The sequence below is a fragment of the Podarcis liolepis genome (assembly GCF_965112155.1).
Source record: "Podarcis liolepis genome assembly, chromosome: 5".
NCBI lineage: Eukaryota > Metazoa > Chordata > Lepidosauria > Squamata > Lacertidae > Podarcis > Podarcis liolepis.
In genome coordinates, this window is record NC_139556.1 from 95,837,209 (window position 1) to 95,858,826 (window position 21,618).

Below are 21,618 nucleotides of genomic sequence, written 5' to 3' on the forward strand. Positions count from 1 at the left end.
TTATTATTATTATTATTATTATTATTTATATACCGCCCTATACCCGGGGGTCTCAGGGCGGTTTACAGAATAAAATCAAGATATAAAACCACAAAATACCTATTAAAACTAAAAACAATCCAATAACACCCCCCAAAAATTTTTTAAAAGGGCATAGGACGTAAATCAGATCAACCAAAAGCATGGTTAAAGAGGAACGTTTTTGCCTGGTGCCTAAAGGTGTATAATGAAGGCACTTGGCAGACTTCCCTGGGGAAAGCATTCCACAGACAGGGAGCCACTGCAGAGAAGGCCCTGTTCTCGTGTTGCCACCTTCTGGACCTCTTGAGGAGGAGGCACCCAAAGGAGGGCCTGATCTCAGGGTCCTGGTAGATTCATATGGAAAGAGGCAGTCCTTGAGGTATTGTGGTCCAAGCCTAAGTCTGTGGTGCAAATTACGTACCCTTGGTTTCAACCCCTTTTTTCATAGCTCTCTTCCCCCTCAACCTCTTGGTTTGAGAGCAGTGAAATCTGAATGATGCATTGAGAAACAACCTGCTCCTTTATCTGAAGATAAGACTGAAAGCAAGGGGGGGTGTTGATGGGGAGTCCTAACCATGTCCTGAAGGTACATAATTCTTAATGGTTCTTGTCTCCTTTATTGTTCCAACAACCTTGTTGAGCTGTGCTAGGCACAGAGACCAAGAGAGCCAGCACCTACTCAGTAAGATGTTCAGTGTGAGGCTCCCCTTAATTCCCAACTGGGGAAATGTTGAATGAGTTTAAAGCCTACAGCCATTTTACAGCAGATGGGTCAAGCAGCTGTTCCGATTAGTTTTAGTGAGCTGTGACTTATTCGGTATTATGACTACAGTTTTTGTGTTGAAAGGAACTTAAAACACTTCCTTAACGCTTCAAAGTCTGCCCTGCTATTAAAAGCTTGTTAGGGGCTTTTGGGGTGGGGGAGTAAAAATAATTACAATAATAATTTTATTATTTATGCCCCGCCCATCTGGCTGGGGTGCCCCAGCCACTCTGGGTGGCTTCCAACACATAATAAAACACGTAATAAAACATCAAACATAAAAAGCTTCCCAACTTCAGATGTCTTCTAAAAGTTGTGTAGTTATTTATCTCCTTGACATCTGACGGGAGGGCGTTCCATGGGGTGAGTGCCACTGCCAAGAAGGCCCTCTGCCTGGTTCCCTATAACTTCATTTCTCTCATTGAGGGTTGTATATGAGCTCCTTTTATTTTATTTTTTTATTTTATATTTTTAAATGATATTTATTGAAACAAAACAATTTTTTAAAAAATACACACAGAAAAAAGACAAGATTACAAAAAAGAAAAAAAAGAAAAACATGAAAAAAAGAAAAGATAAAACCATCCTTATCAAATTCTCCAAATTCCATTACCTGCTTTCCATGACTTCCTCCTCCTCCCATCTCTTGTATCTTGATTAATAATTGTCGCAGCAAATCCTTTCCATAATTCATAATAATTTATCATTACGTTACCTTACTCTATTCTCATTTTATCTTATAGAGACAACCTTAGAGCTTAAAACTTAAATCTTTTTTTTTTCCTCCTGACTTGGTGCAGGAGGAGATGCAAGAGGCGCTCATGCGTGAGCAGGAGGAATGGAGATGTGCATGAATGTGCAGCAGAGGAAAACACACAGAAGAAGCTGGAGGCCTGTGTGCATGTGTCTGAGGAGCTCATGCTGAACTGGGTGAGATTAACCCCCCCAATGACAAACCAATGACAGCATCTTAAAAAGTAGAGACATCACCTTGCCAACAAAGGTCCGTATAGTAAAAGCTATGGTTTTCCCAGTAGTGATGTATGGAAGTGAGAGCTGGACCATAAAGAAGGCTGATCGCCGAAGAATTGATGCTTTTGAATTCTGGTGCTGGAGGAGACTCTTGAGAATCCCATGGACTGCAAGAAGAGCAAACCTATCCATTCTTAAGGAAATCAGCCCGGAGTGCTCACTGGAAGGACAGATCCTGAAGCTGAGGCTCCAATACTTTGGCCACCTCATGAGAAGAGAAGACTTCCTGGAAAAGACCCTGATGTTGGGAAAGATGGAGGGCACAAGGAGAAGGGGACAACAGAGGACGAGATGGTTGGATAGTGTTCTCGAAGCTACCAGCATGAGTTTGACCAAACTGTGGGAGGCAGTGGAAGACAGGAGTGCCTGGCGTGCTCTGGTCCATGGGGTCATGAAGAGTCGGACAAGACTAAACGACTAAACAACAACAACACCCCCCCCAATGATTTAGCCCTTTGAGTTCCCCAAGATGGCCTTGTGCAGTGGGGACCAGTCTGTATACTGGGTGCAGCCCTTAAGCAGGCCCCAGCAGGAAGGGACACCCAGGGTCCGGTGAGTTTGGTGGGCAAGAGCCACTGGGATGGCTACCTGCCCATGAGGAGAGGTTGGGAGTAAGCAGAGAGGGGCATTCTTGGCAACGGACTTGCATGGACTGGGTCGGCTGATCCTGAAGAAGCTGCCCTTTGATAGAGACTTGTGGTAGGACTTTGATTTACAGTTTGGGCAGGGGATAAAGTAGACCAACCCAGGGGCAGCAAATGGGAAGTTTTTAATGTCTGACATTTCACTATATTTTTTATGTGTTGTAAGCTGCCCAAAGTGGCTGGTGGAAACCCAGTAGCGTGTGGCTACTGAAACTGTTTTGGGACTAGAGTGTGAATTTGGGGGTCTGATCCACAACCAGAGGAGAGGCCAAGGAGAAATCGGCTCCAGAAGACTGAGCCTGTGATTAGAGCCCCAAATTAGCTGTTGATCTGCATGGACTGAGAAGTTTGTGAAATCCCAAGCCAAAGAGTCATGCAGGCAACCCAATAGTGATCCTTCCTAAAAAAAATTGCTGTTGCTTTTTGCATGTCTGCAACGATGGGAACTCTTTGAAGATTTTAAGGAATTGTTTCGATAGCTGTGCGTGCACCCAGATAACTGCTTTGCGCTGCAGTAGCCCAAGGCAAAGGATGAGCAAGGTTTTGGGGTACAGTCATGCCTTGGTTCGTGAATGGCTTAGTTGCAGAACAAATCGGCTCCCGAATGCTGCAAACCTGGAAGTGTTCCAGTTTTCAAACGTTTTTCGGAAGCCGAACGCCCGATGCGGTTTCCACTTGAGTGCGGGAAGCTTCAGCAGCCAATCGGAAGCCGTGCCTTGGTTTTCGAACAGTTTTGGAAGTTGAATGGACTCTCGGAATGAATTAAGTTCGAGAACCAAGGTGCCACTGTACTAAGTTCTGGTACTGAGGCTAGCATCCTGGGTTCAACATGTCAGAACTCCCTATTTGAGGCTGCCAAATGTGGGAGACTGTAAGCTGCTCTGGGATGCAGAACTGGGACAGGGACTGTGCAACAAGGAGAAAGAAGAAGGCTTGAAGAGATCCTGTTGGACTGGAACTTGCCTGAAAGGAAGAAGCTGTTACCGTTCTGTTGTTGGGTTAAAATAGTAATTGTGTTTTATTATCAGTTTTTGGCTATGTGTGCTCTAATGCCTTTGCTAACTTGTCTGTTTTGTGTGTTTTTTTACAAGGAAGCTGTTATTTTGCTGTTTGTTTGTACAAATGGGGACAGATGTCTTGTTTGGGGGGGGTGTAATGTTATGGGTTTTGGGTGTGGAGGAACAAGCTGTTTCTTTTAGCAAAGCAAAAAAAGAGAATATTGGCGGGGGGGGGTGGGCAAGGAACTGCATTTAGGACAGCTCTCAAGTCTCCACTGGAGGGAGCTACCGGTCCGCACTGATGCTAATTGTGATTGCTTCTAGAGAAAGCAAGCACTGTGGCTGACTCCAAAAGTAATGTATTGATGAAGCTCTTTATGTGAGCGTTAGGAGACACATGGGTGCATGTTTGTGTGGTTATGTAACAAGCTTTCGCGTAGAGTTCCAAATTGGCGACAGAGTCTTGTGTTCCAGTTGGCCGAGGCAAGTTTGCCAATCATTGTTCAGGCTGACCCAAAGCTTTTATTTGCAGTTCTTAAAATGCAACTCCTTATTCAAACTCATTCATGGATTCCACCCCCCACCCCCCGTACGGGCTGTTGGCTCTGCTGCCTCTGCTGAGACAAGAGGTCCCTTTTCAGATCTTGAATGTGTGTCGTTACTCGAATCAAAGCAATTTAGTTTCACGGAAACGTCTAAAAATATAAATGTTTCCCCTCCCTCCCCCCGCCCACCAGCTTGAAAAGTAACTGGAGATTTTAAAAGAGTAAGGAAAGTAAAGGGAGCCAGCTTTGGGCTGCTGAGTTTGCACAACACCCCAGCAAGCTGCAATCTAAGGATTAGGAGCGAACAACGTGCTTATTTGTGGTATACACCGTCGTGTTTGCAGAGGCTTGGCACGTCTCCGTCACTGTGTGTTCACGAATTGTACATGTGGCAAAGATCAGTAGCTGAACACGTGTGCTGGGATTAATGTTTGAAAGCCACTTAACGTGTACAGTGGATTGGTTTTACTGAGAATCTTGTTTTAAAAAAGTTTTTTATTTATACTTTTCAAATTTATACATTTCATTAATTTTACAACCCATCTAACATTTCAAAATTTGACTTCCTTCCCCCTCTTTCTCCGGTTCCTTAAATTCATTTTTTCATAACTTCTGCATATCCAAATTACCGTATTTTTCGCTCTATAACACGCACCCGACCATAACACGCACGTAGTTTTTAGAGGAGGAAAATCCGTAGGCATGCCACTCGTAGGCATTTCCTCCATAACACGCACAGACATTTCCCCTTACTTTCTAGGAGGAAAAAAGTGAGTGTTATGGTGCAAAAAATACGGTAATTTAGTTTACTCATTTAATTACCTTCTGTAAAGATATACTCTTATAAAACTGTAGGTTATTACAATAATCCTGCTAATGTTTTAATCTGTTTACGATTTATCTGTAAATATTCAATACACCATTTCCATTCTTTTATAAAGAGTCTGTTATCTTGATTTCTTATTCTTATGGTAAGTTTTGCCATTTCTGCATATTCCACAAGTTTTTCCCTTTGCTATGACTTCTGCTTCCTTTCCATTTTTGAGCAAGTAGCATTTTTTTCTGCTGTAGTAGCATACATGAATAAATTTCTATCCAATTTAGGTGGTTCTGTCTCTATGATTCCCAAAAGAAAAGCTTTAGGGGTTTTTTAAAAATAAAAGTTATTTTGAACATCTTTTTCAATTCATTATATATCATTTCCCAGTAAGCTTGAACCTTACCACAAGAATCAAGGTGGGGAAAGGTCTCTCTGTGCCTCATGACCAAGGGGGGAGTGCTTGGGAGAGGGTGCGCAAGGCCCCCCCCTGCACCCGCTGACGCCATGTTGGTAGCCCCAATATATACAGAAAGCATTTCATTTATTTATTTATACAGTGGTACCTTGGGATGCGAACGGGATCCGTTCTGGAGCCCCGTTCACATCCAGAAGCAAACGTAACTAGCGATGGCACGTCTGCGCACGCGCACGTCGCTTTTTGCCGCTTCTGCGCATGTGCATGACGTCATTTTGAGCGTATGCGCGAGCGGCGAAACCCGGAAGTAACATGCTCCGTTACTTCCTGGTTGCTGCGGAGCGCAACTCGAACGCGCTCAACATGAAGCATATTCAACCCAAGGTATGACTGTACATTCATGGCCCTTGATTTCCATCCCTAATACATCCTCTCTCTCTTTCTCTTCCTGCAGTCTGCACTGTGCGGTGCCAAAAGTTCCTCATCTCCAAGGTGGGCGAGGACTGGATCTTCCTGATCCTCTTGGGGTTGCTTATGGCCCTGGTGAGCTGGGCCATGGATTTTGCCATCGCCACCTGCCTGCAAGGTAAGGAAAGTGCTGACACACGGTGACATCGAGAGGAAGGCTGGTGCTCCCCACTGTCAACTGGATGGGCCGGCCGGCTGCCCCAGCCCACAGGGCTGTGAATCGGCTGTTCACCATGGAGTCCAAGGCCCTTGGCATGAAAGGGAGGAAAGTTGGAGTCATTTTAAGGAAGGAGGAGACTAGGGGACCAGATAGCAAATGGTAGAACTGGAGGAACAAAAGTCCTGGGCAAAGAGAGAGAGATTGGGAAACAAGGGCATAAAGATATAGAAGTTTGGCCTGCATACCCCTTTTCTACTGACTTCAGTGGAGCATCTTTATTATCCCCTGAATATTTACCCTCATCCTTTCTCTTTTAAAAGGACCCCAAGGGTCATTTAATTCAACCTTCTGATCTCAACATGCAGTCCCCCATTCAATTTGAAAACCTACTGGCCCCAGCTTAGCTTTGCAAATATGCTAGCAGTTTTATTGCTGCACCACTAGGAAGCCAAGATATTAGGCTTGGTCCTTAGTTGATGCAGCTGGAGTGGAGAGTGAGCATCACCTGCAAAAATCCCACCTGCTTTTTCCTTTGGCCTCCTGAAAAGGGGGGCCCTTTTGATGCTATAGCTGCCTTCAGGAGAGGGAAAGGATTCTCACCCCGGACTTACTAGGCAAGAACGTCCCCCTTGCACACTTTACAAAAGTACCCTCCCCTTTTCTGTCTCTGTGCAGCCCAGAAGTGGATGTATGGGGGTTTGGATGCCAACATCTTCCTGCAGTACATGGCCTGGGTCACTTACCCCGTGGTCCTCATCACCTTTTCAGCCGGCTTCACTCAGATCTTGGCTCCGCAAGCTGTAGGTGAGTCCAGGGATAGCGGATTCCTGTGGGGACAAAAGGTATCATTTCCAAGGGGCTTATGAAAGCAACCTTTTCTGCCAGAGTTTTCCTCGCCCCACACCCAATTCATTTTGTGCTCAGGTCTGGAGGGGCACCAACATTATCTCTGCAAAAAGCTTCAGTGCTCCAGACCTTGGAAATTTCCGTATTAGACTTTCATTTCCGTGTGAACTGGCTGAATCTGATTTACTTGCACACAGCGTGCCCTGTCTCTAACCAGAGAGGCAGAGCAGAGCAGAGGTCACTTACTTTGCAGTTGCAAGAGCAGGGGGTGGGAAGCCTGTGGTTCTTCAGCTGTTTATGGGCTTCCAACTCCCATCATTCTGAGCCAACATGGCCAGTGGCCAGGGATGATGGATACTGCAGCTCATCAACACCCGGAGGACCACAGCTTTCCATTTATTTCTCTGTATACAGCTCCCTCTACTTGTCTCCCTCCATCCCTTTGTCTCTCTCTTTCTCCCCAGGCTCTGGCATCCCCGAAATGAAGACAATTCTGCGGGGCGTGGTGCTGAAAGAGTACCTTACCCTCAAGACCTTTGTGGCCAAAGTGATTGGCCTGACGTGTGCCCTGGGCAGTGGGATGCCCTTGGGCAAAGAGGTGAGGGGGGTAGGGTCCAGTGGTGCTGTTGAGACACAGCCAGGTGGGGCACACAGGATGGGGGCAAGACTGACCAGATTGAGGACTTCTTGAGAAAGAGTTCTGGGGGTTTGGGGGCAATGGGAGATGGTCTCCCTCCTTCAACCTGCTGCTGCTGCTTGATTCTCAAAGGATCTGTAAGTCGTGGGGCAGGTACGGCCACCTTGCTGACTCCTCTTTCCCTCCCCCACACAGGGACCGTTTGTCCACATCGCCAGCATGTGTGCCGCCCTCCTCAGCAAGTTCCTCTCACTGTTCGGTGGCATCTATGAGGTGAGACGCATGGGGTTGCAAAGTGCTGAGGTGTGAGGATCTCGTGAAAGGCCCTCTGACCGCAGAGGGCCTTCTCAGTGGAGGCGCCCTCCCTGTGGAATGCCTGTCAGGGACTGGACTAAGAAAGGAATGGTGGGAGCCGCTTCCCAAGGGCAGGAGGACAGTATTGGTTTAGAACAGTGGTTTGCAGAGGGATATAGTCCAAAGGGGAAAAGCTGGGAAGTCCTGGTGCTAGAAGCGCAAACACCAGGAGTGAGACAGCTGGCAGATTCACTGTCTTTGGACAGCATTCCTGACCCCCCCTTCGCCTAGGACTAGACAGGCTCTGAGAGTGATAGAGCAGAAAGCGCAGCAACAGCTAGCTCAGATTACCCCCGATGTAGGAGTGACGTAGATTAATGGGGACGGAGGGGGTAAACTTTTACTGGGAGCAACGCCATTTTTTTTAGAGAGATAGGCATTCCTTTTTCTCTTGCTGTGATTATGAAAGAAACTCTGGTATGTAAATAATAATAATAATAATAATAATAATAATAATAATAATAATAATTTATTATTTATACCCCGCCCATCTGGCCGGGTTTCCCCAGCCACTCTGGTAAGAACGCTCCTTTTGTTTGATCTTCTTAATCACTGTCACCGGGGCAGGGATCCGATTTCCCGTAACCCGACAACGCTCTCCCATCAGATGTCAAGGAGATAAAGAACTACAGACTTCCAAAAAACTTTCAAAATCTTCTGTACCTGGAAGATTTTAACATTTGATGTTTTAGTATGTTTTTATATTTGCTGGATGCCACCCAGAGTGGTTGGGGAAAACCCAGCCAGATGGGCAGGGTATAAATAATAACATTCGTATTAGTATTATTAGTATTAGGGTTGCAAGGTGCTGAGGGGGTGAGAGAACCAGTTTGGAGAACTTCTGGGCAGAGGTTCTTGCTGCAAGAGTCAAGAAGCACAGGAGACGTATCAAGCAAGAGCTTTCAGATGGTGGGGCAAGTTTTTCATTTCATTTCATTTTAAATTTATTAAGGTTTATCGAGAAAAATACAAAACTTTATATCTTTTCTCTTTTCTTAACCAAACCAAAACTTTTATCTAGATACAGTAAAAAAACACAAAAGGGAGGAGAGTGGGGAGAAAGAAACAGAGAAAGAATAAGAAAGAAATTTTTAAAAAGATTAGGAATTTGGTTAAAAGAGAAAGACAGAAAAATAAAAGAAAGAACTTCCAATTCATCATCTGATATTTTCTTCATCCAATCTAACATAACTCCTAACAAAGCCATTCTATAAACAAATGTTGTCTTCAATCCTCAAATCCAGGTATCATTTCTTTTTTGCGCACAAAGTCCACAAGAGATTTCCAAGCTTTAACAAATGCTAACAATGGCTTTTCTCTGATGAAACACATCAATTTTGTGGGGCTAGTTTTCAGGGGCGCCACGGCGCCAATTCAGAATGGGTGCCCATTGCTTCAAGTTAACCTGATTCTTAAAGAGCTCCTTCTCTGAAGTAGACAAGTGGAAGTTGCCCATCCCTTCAGACCGCTTCTCTTTGTGCAGCTCCTCATGGATTCTGTGCCCTTTGGGCTTCTTTTGCAGAACGAATCCCGCAATATTGAGATGCTGGCAGCTGCCTGTGCTGTGGGTGTTGGTTGTTGCTTTGCTGCTCCGATTGGAGGTAAGGATACCAAAATGGTCTCTGAGTATACAAAGAGTTCCAGGTCCCTAGTTTTGTATATTAAAATTAAATCCAACCACAAATGGTTTGGTTTTAGAATCACAGAGTTGTAGAAGTGGAAGGTACCTTGAGGATCGCCTAGTAATTTATTAACAACCCCCCCTTAAACATGCATCTACTCAGATTTCAAGCCAACCCCACCTCAAGTCTGGTGGGTAAATTCTTTAATGGGCCAAGAAGTGACTGACTTTATGCATAAGCAGATCAAGCCAGACTGAATTACATTGTGCATTATGTTCTGAATCGCAACCCACCTTGTGACAGATCAGAAGTCACCTGGAATACATTCCTCTGCTTGTTCCAGAATTTTTTAAGAAGGTCAATTAGGCTATTTCAAAATCAGATGGTTGCTGGCCAGTATAGACAAGTTTGTTGCCTGGAGGGCAACAAGCTAGAAGTGAGAAAGTTATGTATGGGCTTTTTTTTGGGGGGGGGGGGTTTAAACTTAAAACAGTGTGGCCTGACAAGGGGATTCCCCTTCCCACCGGCAATCAAAATGATCTGGTGAACTTCACAATTTCAAATTTTGAGAATTTACAAGGCTGAAAGTGATATTTTAACTTGCACTCTAGGATTGCCTTGTTTGCTTTTTGTGATTTATGTTGTGATTTTGGGCTGGCTACAAAAACACACACACACCCAAAACCTGAATGAAAGTGTATCCACATCGAATGGCCCTGAGAGATGTGTGGAGAAAAACCTAGAGAAAACAGTTTCCAAATCTTATTACTGATATATGCATTTTTATGCACACACATGCTAGGGAAACGTGCGCATAAAAATGCACACACTAGTGAAAATAATGTGCACAAATTCATTATATAGGGGATTATTTTTTTGCAAAAATGTGTGTGTTAGGTTAAATCACATACAAAAATAGGTAGGAGAATTTTAGAGTGAAATTCTGATTAATTGCCTGGCTGCCAGCTTCCTTCTCAGTCTCAGTGTCACCCTCATAGAACAGCAGGGAGGAGGACAGTGTTGAGCTGGCTCCTCTGCCTGTCATTGGCTCTGGCGCCACCTACTGTTTGTCTCCTTGTATCCCACCCTACCAGGCACAATGAACACCAGCCTGTGAGAGCTCCTGCCCAGAGCATTCAGCTCCATCTGCCTAAGTGCTGTGGCCAGTTGCAAATGGATTAGTGGGAGGAGTTTTCTGAGGAAGGAGTGGCCCCCAGCTGACACCCTCCACCAACCTCTCCTGCTTCCCATATCTCTACAGAGGGAGCAAAGAGCAGGAGCTGTTTGGGAAGGGTCTGCTTTACAGGGTCTGAGGAGTGAGAAGAGTAGGGACAGCTCTCTCAGCTGGACCCCCTCTGGTTGGGGAGGTGAACCCTGGCGGACAATGTCCACAGGGTCACACCCCTCTCCCAAAATATGTCTTTGCTTCTGCTCAGTGCAGAAATGAAGCCTAAAAGTTATTGCACCCTAGTCCTAGTTATGTGGGAGCTGGCTGTGCTTAAGGACAGAGAGAAATAGCACTCTGCGCGCACCTAAGTGCAGTCTCTTCTTCGGTAATGCCAAAAAATGGAGTCTGGGGCCTAAGCAATACCCAGAGTGGCTGGGGAAACCCAGCCAGATGGTCAGGGTATAAGTAATAAATTATTATTATTATTATTATTATTATTATTATTATTATTATTATTATTATTATTATTATTGAGAGCTGGGAAGCCTAGCCTCAAAACAAGCCCCCTGATCCATAAGGACTGGAAAGGAGCAATTTGTATCCTCCTTAACTGGGCTGAGCAAAGGGTTCTCCATCATTTGATCCCTGAGTATTTTGGGTTTTCAGGCTATACGCTGAGCCAGAGCTTAGAGAGTTGGACTTGGACCCAGGAGACCGGCGCTCAAACCTGCGGTCAGCCATGAGTCTCACTGGCTGACCCTGGGCCCGTCCCCATCTCTCTAGGCCCCGCCCACCTCACAGGGTTGTTCTGAGGATATAAAGAGGGAGGCGAGGGAGAGCTGTTGTATAGTACCTTGCGCTCCTTGGATAAGAATAAGTGCAATTACTCAGTGCACCGTGCAGCTGATGTGAGCCTTGGGTGGGGTTTGGGGTCGGGGTGAACCCTCTCTCCAACTGCAGGCATAACTTTGTTTCCTCCTTCCCCCCTTTTGCTGCGGGCTCCTCCCAGGCAGTCCTTCCCGTGCATCCTCTTCGCCGCTGCTTTTGCCCTTCTAGGTTGGTGACTGGTGTCTGTCTCCCTTTCCGTGTTGGTTTCTGTTGTGAGCAAAGGCTTGGTCTGTGTATCTGTGTGTGTCTTTCCCTTTCTGCCAGCTTTCCCAAAAGAAATCAGGGGAGGGAGGCCCTTTCTCATTTGCCCAGATAACAGCTGCATACATGAATGGGAGTTTCCTGTTGGCGTGTGCAGATGTAGGAGTTCAAAAGCCAAGCGAAACCAGCGGATGGGGGGGGGAATGCCCCACCGCAGGGAGCTTCTAAGTGACTAAGTGGCCCTCCATCCAGGCTGCCTCTCTCTTTAAGAGGAATTCAATCTGCAGCAGTTGCAGGAAGGAAGGGATTGAATTTGCTGGTGAGAGCAAATAAAGAGAGAGGCTTCCAGGCAGGGCATTGCACGGCAGCGGTTAAATCTGCAAAGGCACACAGCCACTCATTGCATGAAGAGCCTGAATCAGGCCAGTGGGCCATCTCGTCCAACATACTCTTTTCACAGCAGCTATCCGGACGTCTCTAGCAAGGAGGACCTGAGAGCAAGAGGCCTCTCCTTGCTTGCATTCCCAAGGAACCAATATTCAGAGGAAATGCCATCTCCAATATATGCCATCTCCAATATATTCAGGTCCTGTATACCTGAAGGAGCGTCTCCACCCCCATCGTTCAGCCCAGACACTGAGATCCAGCGCCGAGGGCCTTCTGGCGGTTCCCTCATTGCGAGAAGTGAGGTTACAGGGAACCAGACAGAGGGCCTTCTCGGTAGTGGTGCCTGCCCTGTGGAACACCCTCCCTTCAGATGTGAAGGAAATAAGCAGCTATCCTATCTTTAAAAGACATCTGAAGGCAGCCCTGTTTAGGGAAGTTTTTAATATTTAATGCTGTACTGTTTTTAACACTTGATTGGGAGCTGCCCAGAGTGGCTGGGGAAACTCAGCCAGATGAGCTGGGTATAAATAATAAATTATTATTATTATTATTATTATTATTATTATTATTATTATTATTATTATTATCATTGCCAAGAGCATGAGGTTTTTCCCCCTAATTCTGTTTTGAAGCAATCCACTCCATCTTGCGGAAGCAAATTCCAGATTCTAACACAACGAAATTAATAGTTGCAATCAAGCGCTTTTTCCAGAAAGAGGGATTCTAGCGCCATGGAAGAATTCCTGCTATGCATGAGGGTTCAGTCCCTCATACCTCAACTTTCTCCTCCCTCATTTCATTTTGCTGACTTCTAGCAGTAGAGGCAGGGAAGAACACAGCCTGAGTTGGGTTGTATTGGCATGTTCCCGGAAAGCCAGTGGAAAGAGGGACCGAGTGCTGCTAACTCCTGTCTCTTGTAACATCTCCTTCCACCCTCAGGCTGGCACCATTTTTGTGGTCTCCTGCTTCCAAGCAACAGTCGTGGTGATGCGGGACAAGGGAAGGGGGAATGTGGTTGGGTGGGGTCTCACTAGTGCAGGACAAGGGTTCAAAAATGGAGATTATTGAGGGGAGAGAAGGCAGGGGACAGGAAGCGGTACTATGTATAGTGCCCCATGCTGATCACGGGGGGCTGCCTCTACTTAGCCCAAGCTTCATCCTTGACCACCCCTCTTGATTGCTGCATATCAGTTGTCCTTGGGCCACCCTGCTTGCACTCTCATGCATGTTCATGTGCACAACATGTACAGAGACACCATTACTGGGCAACATATCAATATATCACCCAAAACTGTCCATATCGTGATATCGGTTTCATAATTTCCGACCTGGCGATATATTGCGAATCATGATGTGTGTTTGTTTATGTGTGGTATGCAAAAAACACCATGTGAGGAAAACCGTGAAGCCAGCTGTTGCTTCTCTCGATTCCTGCAGCCCCTGTTAAGTCAACCGGCTCAGCTCTCTCCTGCCTCCTGCAGCAGGCAGCAAATCACAGAAGCAGGTGCCAGCAAAAGCCATGATGCAGGGAAAACCCTGAGGCCAGCCAGTACCTCTACATAGCTCCTTATTCCAGACACCGTGATATATCAGTATATCACGATGTTTAGCTGGTGATATATCATGATATTAAAAACCAGATATCGCCCAGCCGTAACCACCACCCCCTCTTCATCTGATCTGTGCGAATTGGAAAGGGGTCATTTATATCCCCATCGGGTGCTGGGCTGAGCAAAGAAGCTTAAACTTCTCTGTATCCACCTCGTGTATATATATATTTCTTTTTACCATTGGGATCTCACAGAGGGACAGAAGAATTTTCTTCGGGAGGCAAATTGGACTTCTGAGCCAGGGACTAACTATCCAAAGCTCTAGAAGCACAGCCCAGTTTTCTGGTTTGGGATTCCTTAGCAAACAGGGAAGGGCATTCATTGGAGAAATGGGGGATTAATCTTACCATCTGATGGCTGATTAGAGATGAAGCTTTGAAATCCATCCTCGCAGAAGGGCATTTGCCGACAGTTGTGGCATGGCGACTTGTGCGTGTTGTGTGTTTTGGTTTCGGCAATGTGATGTTTGTCAAGAAATAATTTCTTGCCCGTGTTCACTTAACTGGCGAGGAAACTGTGTCCTCGGTAAGAAATCTCAGAATGTTGCTTGCACTTTGGAACTGTCATAATATTTAGACCTGTAGCTTGAACACACTGGCATCTGAGGAAGCAAAGCACGGAACTGAGCAAACCTATTTTGAAAGATAGGCACACACACACACAAATATTTACTTTAAACCTTTGAACAGCATTGCTATACTTCAAGTATGGGGTGTTACTTAAAGAAAGGAAGGAAGCTCAACTGCTAAATGATACTTTTTTTAAAGAAAAAAGTGCAAAATTTGGACACTTTCATTTGAAAGGAAAGCAGTCAGCAGGATCTCTGATCAGAACCCCACACCAATTTATTGCCCAAAAGTGCCCCCCCCCAGCTGCTCTTTGCCTTCAAAGGTGTTGTTTACTACAAATGCAGGGAAGGAAACTGACGTGCGTCCCTATCAGGATTGGTGCCTACTGCCACTTTTCCTTCAAAGTAACAGCAGATAACTTTATGCGCACTTTCTTAAAAAGCATGAGCAGCGTAATGTGTTGTTTGGCCTTGACTAGCTGCTCTGGAGTCTGAAAAGTCTGCCAGATTTTCCACAGCACAGCTGTCTATTCCCAGCTCAGTAATTCCCAGCTTAAGGGAGCTGGGACTGGACCTGCCGTTGGATCAGTAGTTGAGCCAGGCTGCCAGCACCGGGTCGATGCAGCCTCTGTTTTCCATTCAGTCCTGGACGTGTACTGCATTCCCTAACTCTATGAGTTTGGCAAACTCAGTCCTAAGAGGATAACCCTGGTAGTGGTTTAGGGGCCTCATGTGCATTGAGTTTAGAACCCTCTGGTGGCTCCCAGACTCTTCCCTCTTCTTTGTGTCCACCAGGTGTCCTCTTCAGCATCGAAGTCACGTCAACCTTCTTCGCCGTCCGCAACTATTGGCGTGGCTTCTTTGCTGCTACCTTCAGTGCTTTCATCTTCCGGGTTCTCGCTGTGTGGAACAAGGATGAAGGTATGGCCCTTGTCTTCCTTCCCAGAGAGGAACATCTCCAGTGTTTGCTTCCGAACTTGTCTACTTTGGTGGTGAGGCCGGGGCTGGCACCAGGGAGTGCTGGAGTCCATTCAGAAGTGGACATCTCTCTTGACCAATCATGATGACCCCTCTGCAGAACTCTTGAATCAATGCAGCCCAAAAATCAGGAATCAGAATAACTCATTCAACTTGCATTAAAAAGAAAAAAGTAATAATAAGTGCTTTATGCCTGCCTGCCTGCCTGCCTGCCTAAAATCAAGACAGCAAACTGTCATTCTAAAAATACAGAACAAGAACTGTCAGAAGACAAATCCAATCAAATACAACAATGTCCAGGCTTGCACATCATGAGAAGCCATAGTTTGTTTTGCATAGTTCTAGCAAACTATGCAAAAGTGGCAGATTGACAGCAAAATTAAGAGAATCTAATGACGAGTGTTTTACTGAAGAGTGGATGCCTTTGTCGGACAAATTAAGGAACAGAATTTGAGCTATGAGCAACAGAAGTAATTAGATTATAATATTGTGGTTATGATATGCTAGATAGAAGATAGGGTGCACCAGAAGGGGAGCAGGGGGAAAACTCATTGGAAAAAATAAGGGAAAAGATGGAATTCTGTTGACTGTATATGTTAAAAATGTTGAAACTTAATACAATATAATTGGGGATTAAAAGAGAGAAACCATGGTTTGTCTTAAACCATGGTTTAATTGTGGGCATGGCTCCCCTACTCCCCACCTAAAGCTTGCTGTGTCATCTGAACCCTGGCCACCGTTTTGTTCATTTCATGCAAACTGTGAGTGTTGAGCCAGAAATAAGACAAGTGCAAACCTTGGCTGATTTCTGTCTTACGGGCCATGGTTTGTTTGTTTTTTGGGGGTGGGGAAAGCAAACTATGGTCTGGGTTCATCTGACACAACAAGCCATTGTATGGTTTGTGTGAGCTGGGCAGCAGGCCGAAGGCACGTTTGCAAATAAACCATGATGTAAGTCAAACCATGGTTTGTTGTGATGCATGAGGCAGACCAACATTGTCCATTCTAGATCCGTTTGTAACAAAATCCATAATGGCTGTTTAAAAAGGGGGGGGGGAAACATTGTGGGTTCCTAGGGCCAGGTAGAGAAGCCTAGGGGCCACATTCCCCCCACCTCTTGTCCTAGAGACCTGAGATTGGTCACCCCAAACCCTTCTCTTTCCCTTAGAAACCATCACAGCTCTCTTCAAAACCCGCTTCCGACTGGACTTCCCTTTTGACCTGCAGGAGCTGCCGGCCTTTGCTGTCATTGGGTGAGTCTCGTGGGGTTTCTCTGGTGCCACCCCCACACTTCCCTCCCTCCCGGCAGGACCCCTCCTCCCCACACTGAGGCCTTCGGTGTAGTGGTTAAGAGTGGTAGACTCGTAATCTGGTGAACCGGGTTCGCGTCTCCGCTCCTCCACATGCAGCTGCTGGGTGACCTTGGGCTAGTCACACTTCTCTGAAGTCTCTCAGCCCCACTCAACTCACAGAGTGTTTGTTGTGGGGGAGGAAGGGAAAGGAGAATGTTAGCTGCTTTGAGACGCCTTCGGGTAGTGATAAAGTGGGATATCAAATCAAAACTCTTCTTCTTCTTCTCTCCTCTTCAGGATTGCCAGTGGTTTTGGCGGTGCACTCTTCGTGTACTTCAACCGGAAGATTGTCCAGTTCATGCGCAAGCAGAAGGCCATTAACCGGTTCCTCATGAAAAAGTAAGACACGACGGCCGCCGGACACATGGGTGCCTTGTCCTGAGCATGAGTGGGGCCCCAGAGAGGGCAATGGAGGCCCAAGGGTGGCTTAGTCCAGCTGTGTAACATTTGGGGTCAGGCTGGAGATGGAGGTCCGAGGCCCTTTTCGTACCTACTTCTGAGTTGATATTTGCATGTTTTGGACTACAATTTCCATCGTGCTGGCTGGTGCTTATGGGAATTCTAGCCCAAAACCTCTGGGGACCCTGGCTCAGAAGTAGTCTGATAAACTAGGGAGGTTCCTATGTGGGTGAGTGTTGGGCGCATTTTATTTCAAGTGGTGAATGCAGCCCTGTATGAAATGCTGCAGAGAGCACACTGTTCTAATACCGCTTCCACCCAGCTGCGGGGAAATTGTGGCTCGGGGGGGGGGTCCCTTTCCTGCCTCTCCCCCCACTAGCAAGTGCCTGAATCCACTTTCTATGCACGAACAGTCGCAGAATACTGACCTCCCCTGGCCCTTAAGACGGAAGCCTTCTAATCCGCCCAGGGGCAGCTGTTTCCCCAAGCAAGCGGCAATGACCTTCTGAGCCTCCGAGGGTTTGCCAGCCTTGGGGAGCATAGTTGTGCCCACTGTTTGCCTGTTTGTTTATTATTATCACCTGTCGCATTTACATCCCGCCTTTTCTTCCCGAGGAGCTTGAGGTGGCATTCTTGGTTCTCCCGCTCCTTATTTTAGGCTCACAACAACCCTGTGAGGTAGAGTTGGCTGAGAGGCAGTGACTGGCCCAGGGTCACACCCAGGGAGAGCTTCGTGGCTGAGTGGGGATTTGAACCCGGCCATAGTCCAATGCTCTAACCACTACACCACGCTGCCTCTGTTGGGGGGGACGTGTAGTGGGGCCACTCTCTTTTTTTTAACCAATGCTGTCTGTGACCTTCCAGGCGCCTGCTGTTCCCCGCTCTCGTCACGCTTCTCATAGCAACGCTGACCTTCCCACCTGGCTTTGGGCAGTTCATGGCTGGGCAGGTAATTTGTAGCTCTTGAACATTTATTATTATTATTATTAGTAGTAGTAGTAGTATTTGTTAATTGTATATACCACCCTTTATCAAGAGATCCCAGGGTAGTGTACAACATTAAGAACACTTCATGTAGCATCAATAATAAAAAATATGGTCATAAAAAAATAATTATGACGGTCTCTCCCCCTCCCTTGGCTCGTCTAAGAAGAGTAACTTGCAATTCTGGGTTGACGGTACCCTGTTTATTTATTGCAATGATCCACTTATAGGCCACTTAACTATCTGTAAGATAGTTTAATAAGTACCGGGGGGCGGGGGGGGGGGGGGAAATAAACATCCGCATCAAATGATGTGGGTGGCAAAATGCATAAATCGTATCCATAAGCATAACGTAACATAAATAAAACCAGGGAGAACTACCGGGCAGTACAGTCATACCTCGGGTTGAATGTGCTTCAGGTTGAGCGCTTTTGGGTTGCGCTCCGTGGCAACCCGTAAGTAATGGAGTGCGTTACTTCCGTGTTTCACCGCTCGCGCATGCACAGACGCTCAAAAGACGTTGCATGCACGCGCAGAAGCGGCGAAATGCAACCTGCGCTCACGCAGATGCACCGTCGCATCTTACGTTCTGTTCAGGATGCAAACGGTGCTCCGCAACGGTTCCCGTTCACATCCCAAAGTACCACTGTATAAGGTAAGATTTCAAGCCATGCAACATACCGTACTTTTCCGTGTATAACATGCCCCCGTGTATAACACGCCCCCTATTTTGGGGGACTCAACATTAAGAAAATGGGGGGGGGAGATTCCCTGAAGTTGTTATGCTGAGGGGGGGCAGAGTTATTGAGCTCACCTGCCAGACCGACAAAGCAACCTATCCTCTGTCCCATCGCCAAATAAAGCAGCAAATAGCCCGCCCAACTGCCACAGTGAACAGCGAATCAACAACAGCCCTTGCTGCAGCCACCAATAACAATCTCCAACTCGTGGCAGCAACCACTAACACGGCCCCACGATGTATAAGACGGCACCTAATTTTGAACATGATTTTTTGATTTAAAAATATAGTCTTATACAGTAGAACCTCAGCTTATGTTACCCTCAGGTAATGTAAACTTTGGGTTGCGAAAGCAGCAAACCCGGAAGTATTTTTTCTGGGTTTGGCCACTCGCGCATGTGCAAAAGCACTCGTATCGTGCTGCGCGCATGCGCAGAACAGACACCTCTGGTTGCGGAAACCTCAGGATTTGACCGGAGCTCCGGAACGCATCCTGTTCGCAACTGGAGGTACCACTGTACACGGAGAAGTATGGTACATGCCGCCGTTCGCCCGGTGTCACTTCGTTTCACACAACTGCTACAACATTACCACTGTCCCTAAGGAAGACTGCGGTGTTAGCCTGTTCAGTTCTGTAAACACACAGCCAGAGCTTACACTTGCGGGCAGGCATGGCTCCCTTCTCGCCCCCTGATTTCTTCCCCTTCTTCGCCTCTCAGCTCACCCAGAAGGAGACACTCGTGACCCTGTTCGATAACCGCACGTGGGCCAAGCAGGGCCTGGCTGAAGAGTTCGAGTACGTGGGCCCCTCCGAGGCCTGGAAGCACCCACGCTCCAACGTCTTTGTCACCCTGGTGGTCTTCATCCTCATGAAGGTGCGTCACCCTTCCCCGTCACCCCTTTCTTCCGGTCGAATCATATGATTGTAGAGTGGAAAGGGACCCCCAAGGGCTATCCAGTCCAACCCCCCATCAATGCAGGAATCCTGCCCCTACAGCCGTCCCTGGCTGGGATTGAACTGCCAACCTTCCGCTCAACTGCAAGGTGCGCTTGACCCATTGTGCCACTGAAGCAGTTGCCAGCTGCAGGGTCCATGCTGTCTGTAACATCCGTGAACAAGAACTTTGCTGGTTACCTTCCCAGGACTCAGCTGGGCTGAGTCACCAAACACTTGCCCCTGGGTCTTCAGGGCTGTGGTACACAAGACGTTGCTGAGGGGTCTAGAAAATGCAAGCCTATCTTCCGTTTCCTGCCCACCCTCTCCTCTCCTTCCTCTCTCCCTTCCCCCTGTACTAGCTGATTGCTTAAGTGCTGGAGTCAAAACAGCCTCTTCTCCCTTTCCAGATAAAACCTACCAGTAGGGAATTCTGAGGACTTCTCCATTTCAGACTGCAGCTGGTTCCTTCAACCGCGCTGCTGCAGATTAGTCCCCAGGCACTCGGGTCTCGTTTGCTGGTTCCCAAACTTCCCCCAACAGGGACCGCTGGAAAATTGCAGAGGTTTTCCTGTCTGCTGTGGGAATTGTAATCTTCAGTCTCTTTTTCTGTCCTGGCAGTGGCGTAGCGTGGGGGGTGCAGGGGGGGCCGGCCGCACCGGGCGCAACATCTGGGGGTTAGGCTTAGGGGGCGCAAATCCACAGGTTAGGGGGCGCAAATCCACGGGTTAGGGGGCGCAAATCCACGGGTTAGGGGGCACAAATTACTTGCCTTGCCCCGGGCGCTGACAACCCACGCTATGCCACTGTGTCCTGGGGTTTGGGCCCTTCTCCTTTCTTCTCTCCCGCTTCCGCAGCGCTTCAGCACAAAGAGGACACTTGGCTTCTGCTGATAGGGCATTCCTGGTTCTCCCCTCCTGATAACGGGCTCCTGTCTCTTTGTCCTCTCCCCAGTTCTGGATGTCAGCCTTGGCCACTACCATCCCAGTGCCCTGTGGAGCTTTCATGCCTGTCTTTGTCATTGGTGAGTAGGAGACCCTAGAACTTTCTCTGTGCTTCTGTGCAATGACCCTTAACTCTGCCCAGAGAGGATCAAGCAGCCTCCCTTGGTGGCCAATGGGAACGGGACAGAAATTCGTGCCGTTTGCATTTTAAAAGTGATCCGGCCTAATTCACACTTGCCAGACCAATAAGCAAACTGAAACGCAGCCTTCCTTCGGAAGCTGCAGTTCTGCAACCAGTGTTTGCGTGTGAAAGGTGCATATAGCAGTGAAAATGATTCACGTTTTGCACACAAAATTCCATATTCTGGGATAAATGGCACAAAATTACATATAGACAATGCATGGAAATTTTCATATGAACTTTGTTTAAACAAAAAAATAAGCTAACTGAGTTTCCTAAGTTTGGAAAACTGATAGACTGAGAGTAACCAAAATTGGCAAATATTCACCCACCCTAGTGACCACTTTTGACTAAAGCTATTTGTGGTGACAAGATTACCCAGAATTCCTTTGTGCATGCTGAATAGCCGTTACTGCTCTTGTTTGTCCTGGTCCCAAGCCCTATATCCCCCTGCTGCCATCTCCTCTGTGGGTTAAAAAAACAAACAAACCACATATGGGGTTTTATTTTACTTAAAAAAAAAATTTGGGGGCCAAACTTAAAGAGCCAGGAAGATTTGCTGGCAGGGACATGGGCATCCTAACTTCTGCAAGAACTCAAGTTGCCTGTGACCTCTTGGTGCCTGGATTTTTGCACATTTTTTATTGTTTTCTATACATATTATATTTATATACCGCCTTCTGCCAAAAGATCTCAGGGCAGTTCACAAGATAAAAGTGCAAATAAATAGTTTAACCAGAAGCCACGTCACAATACCCGCCCCCCCCGCACAAACACATTTAAAAAGCCGTAGCGTAGAAGATTAATCAGCCAAAGGCCTGGTTAAAGAGGAATATTTTTGCCTGGCACTTAAAGGTGTGCAATTAAGGCGCCAGCCAAACCTCCTTGGGGAGACTGTTCCCCAAATGGGGAGCCACTGCAGAAAAGGCCCTTTCTTTCTTTTTCTTTTTTTCAATATGA

The 21,618-nt window shown here is 46.9% G+C and overlaps 2 protein-coding genes across 3 annotated transcripts in view; one reads left to right on the top strand and one right to left on the bottom strand.

Annotated features, from left to right (window-relative positions):
- The window catches only part of THPO (thrombopoietin), a 305,395-nt gene that overhangs the window by 149,931 nt on the left and 133,846 nt on the right, over nucleotides 1-21,618 (bottom strand). The window lies entirely within an intron of this gene.
- Nucleotides 1-21,618, top strand: part of CLCN2 (chloride voltage-gated channel 2) — a 72,771-nt gene that overhangs the window by 32,206 nt on the left and 18,947 nt on the right. For both annotated transcript variants that reach the window (XM_083504009.1, XM_083504010.1), the window contains exons 3-13: nucleotides 5,693-5,824; nucleotides 6,542-6,670; nucleotides 7,177-7,310; nucleotides 7,545-7,622; nucleotides 9,226-9,304; nucleotides 14,943-15,068; nucleotides 16,294-16,378; nucleotides 16,715-16,816; nucleotides 17,741-17,825; nucleotides 19,319-19,474; nucleotides 20,488-20,557. In XM_083504009.1, coding sequence (XP_083360135.1) covers nucleotides 5,693-5,824; nucleotides 6,542-6,670; nucleotides 7,177-7,310; nucleotides 7,545-7,622; nucleotides 9,226-9,304; nucleotides 14,943-15,068; nucleotides 16,294-16,378; nucleotides 16,715-16,816; nucleotides 17,741-17,825; nucleotides 19,319-19,474; nucleotides 20,488-20,557 — 1,176 coding nt within the window. The remainder of the gene's footprint in view (nucleotides 1-5,692; nucleotides 5,825-6,541; nucleotides 6,671-7,176; nucleotides 7,311-7,544; nucleotides 7,623-9,225; nucleotides 9,305-14,942; nucleotides 15,069-16,293; nucleotides 16,379-16,714; nucleotides 16,817-17,740; nucleotides 17,826-19,318; nucleotides 19,475-20,487; nucleotides 20,558-21,618) is intronic.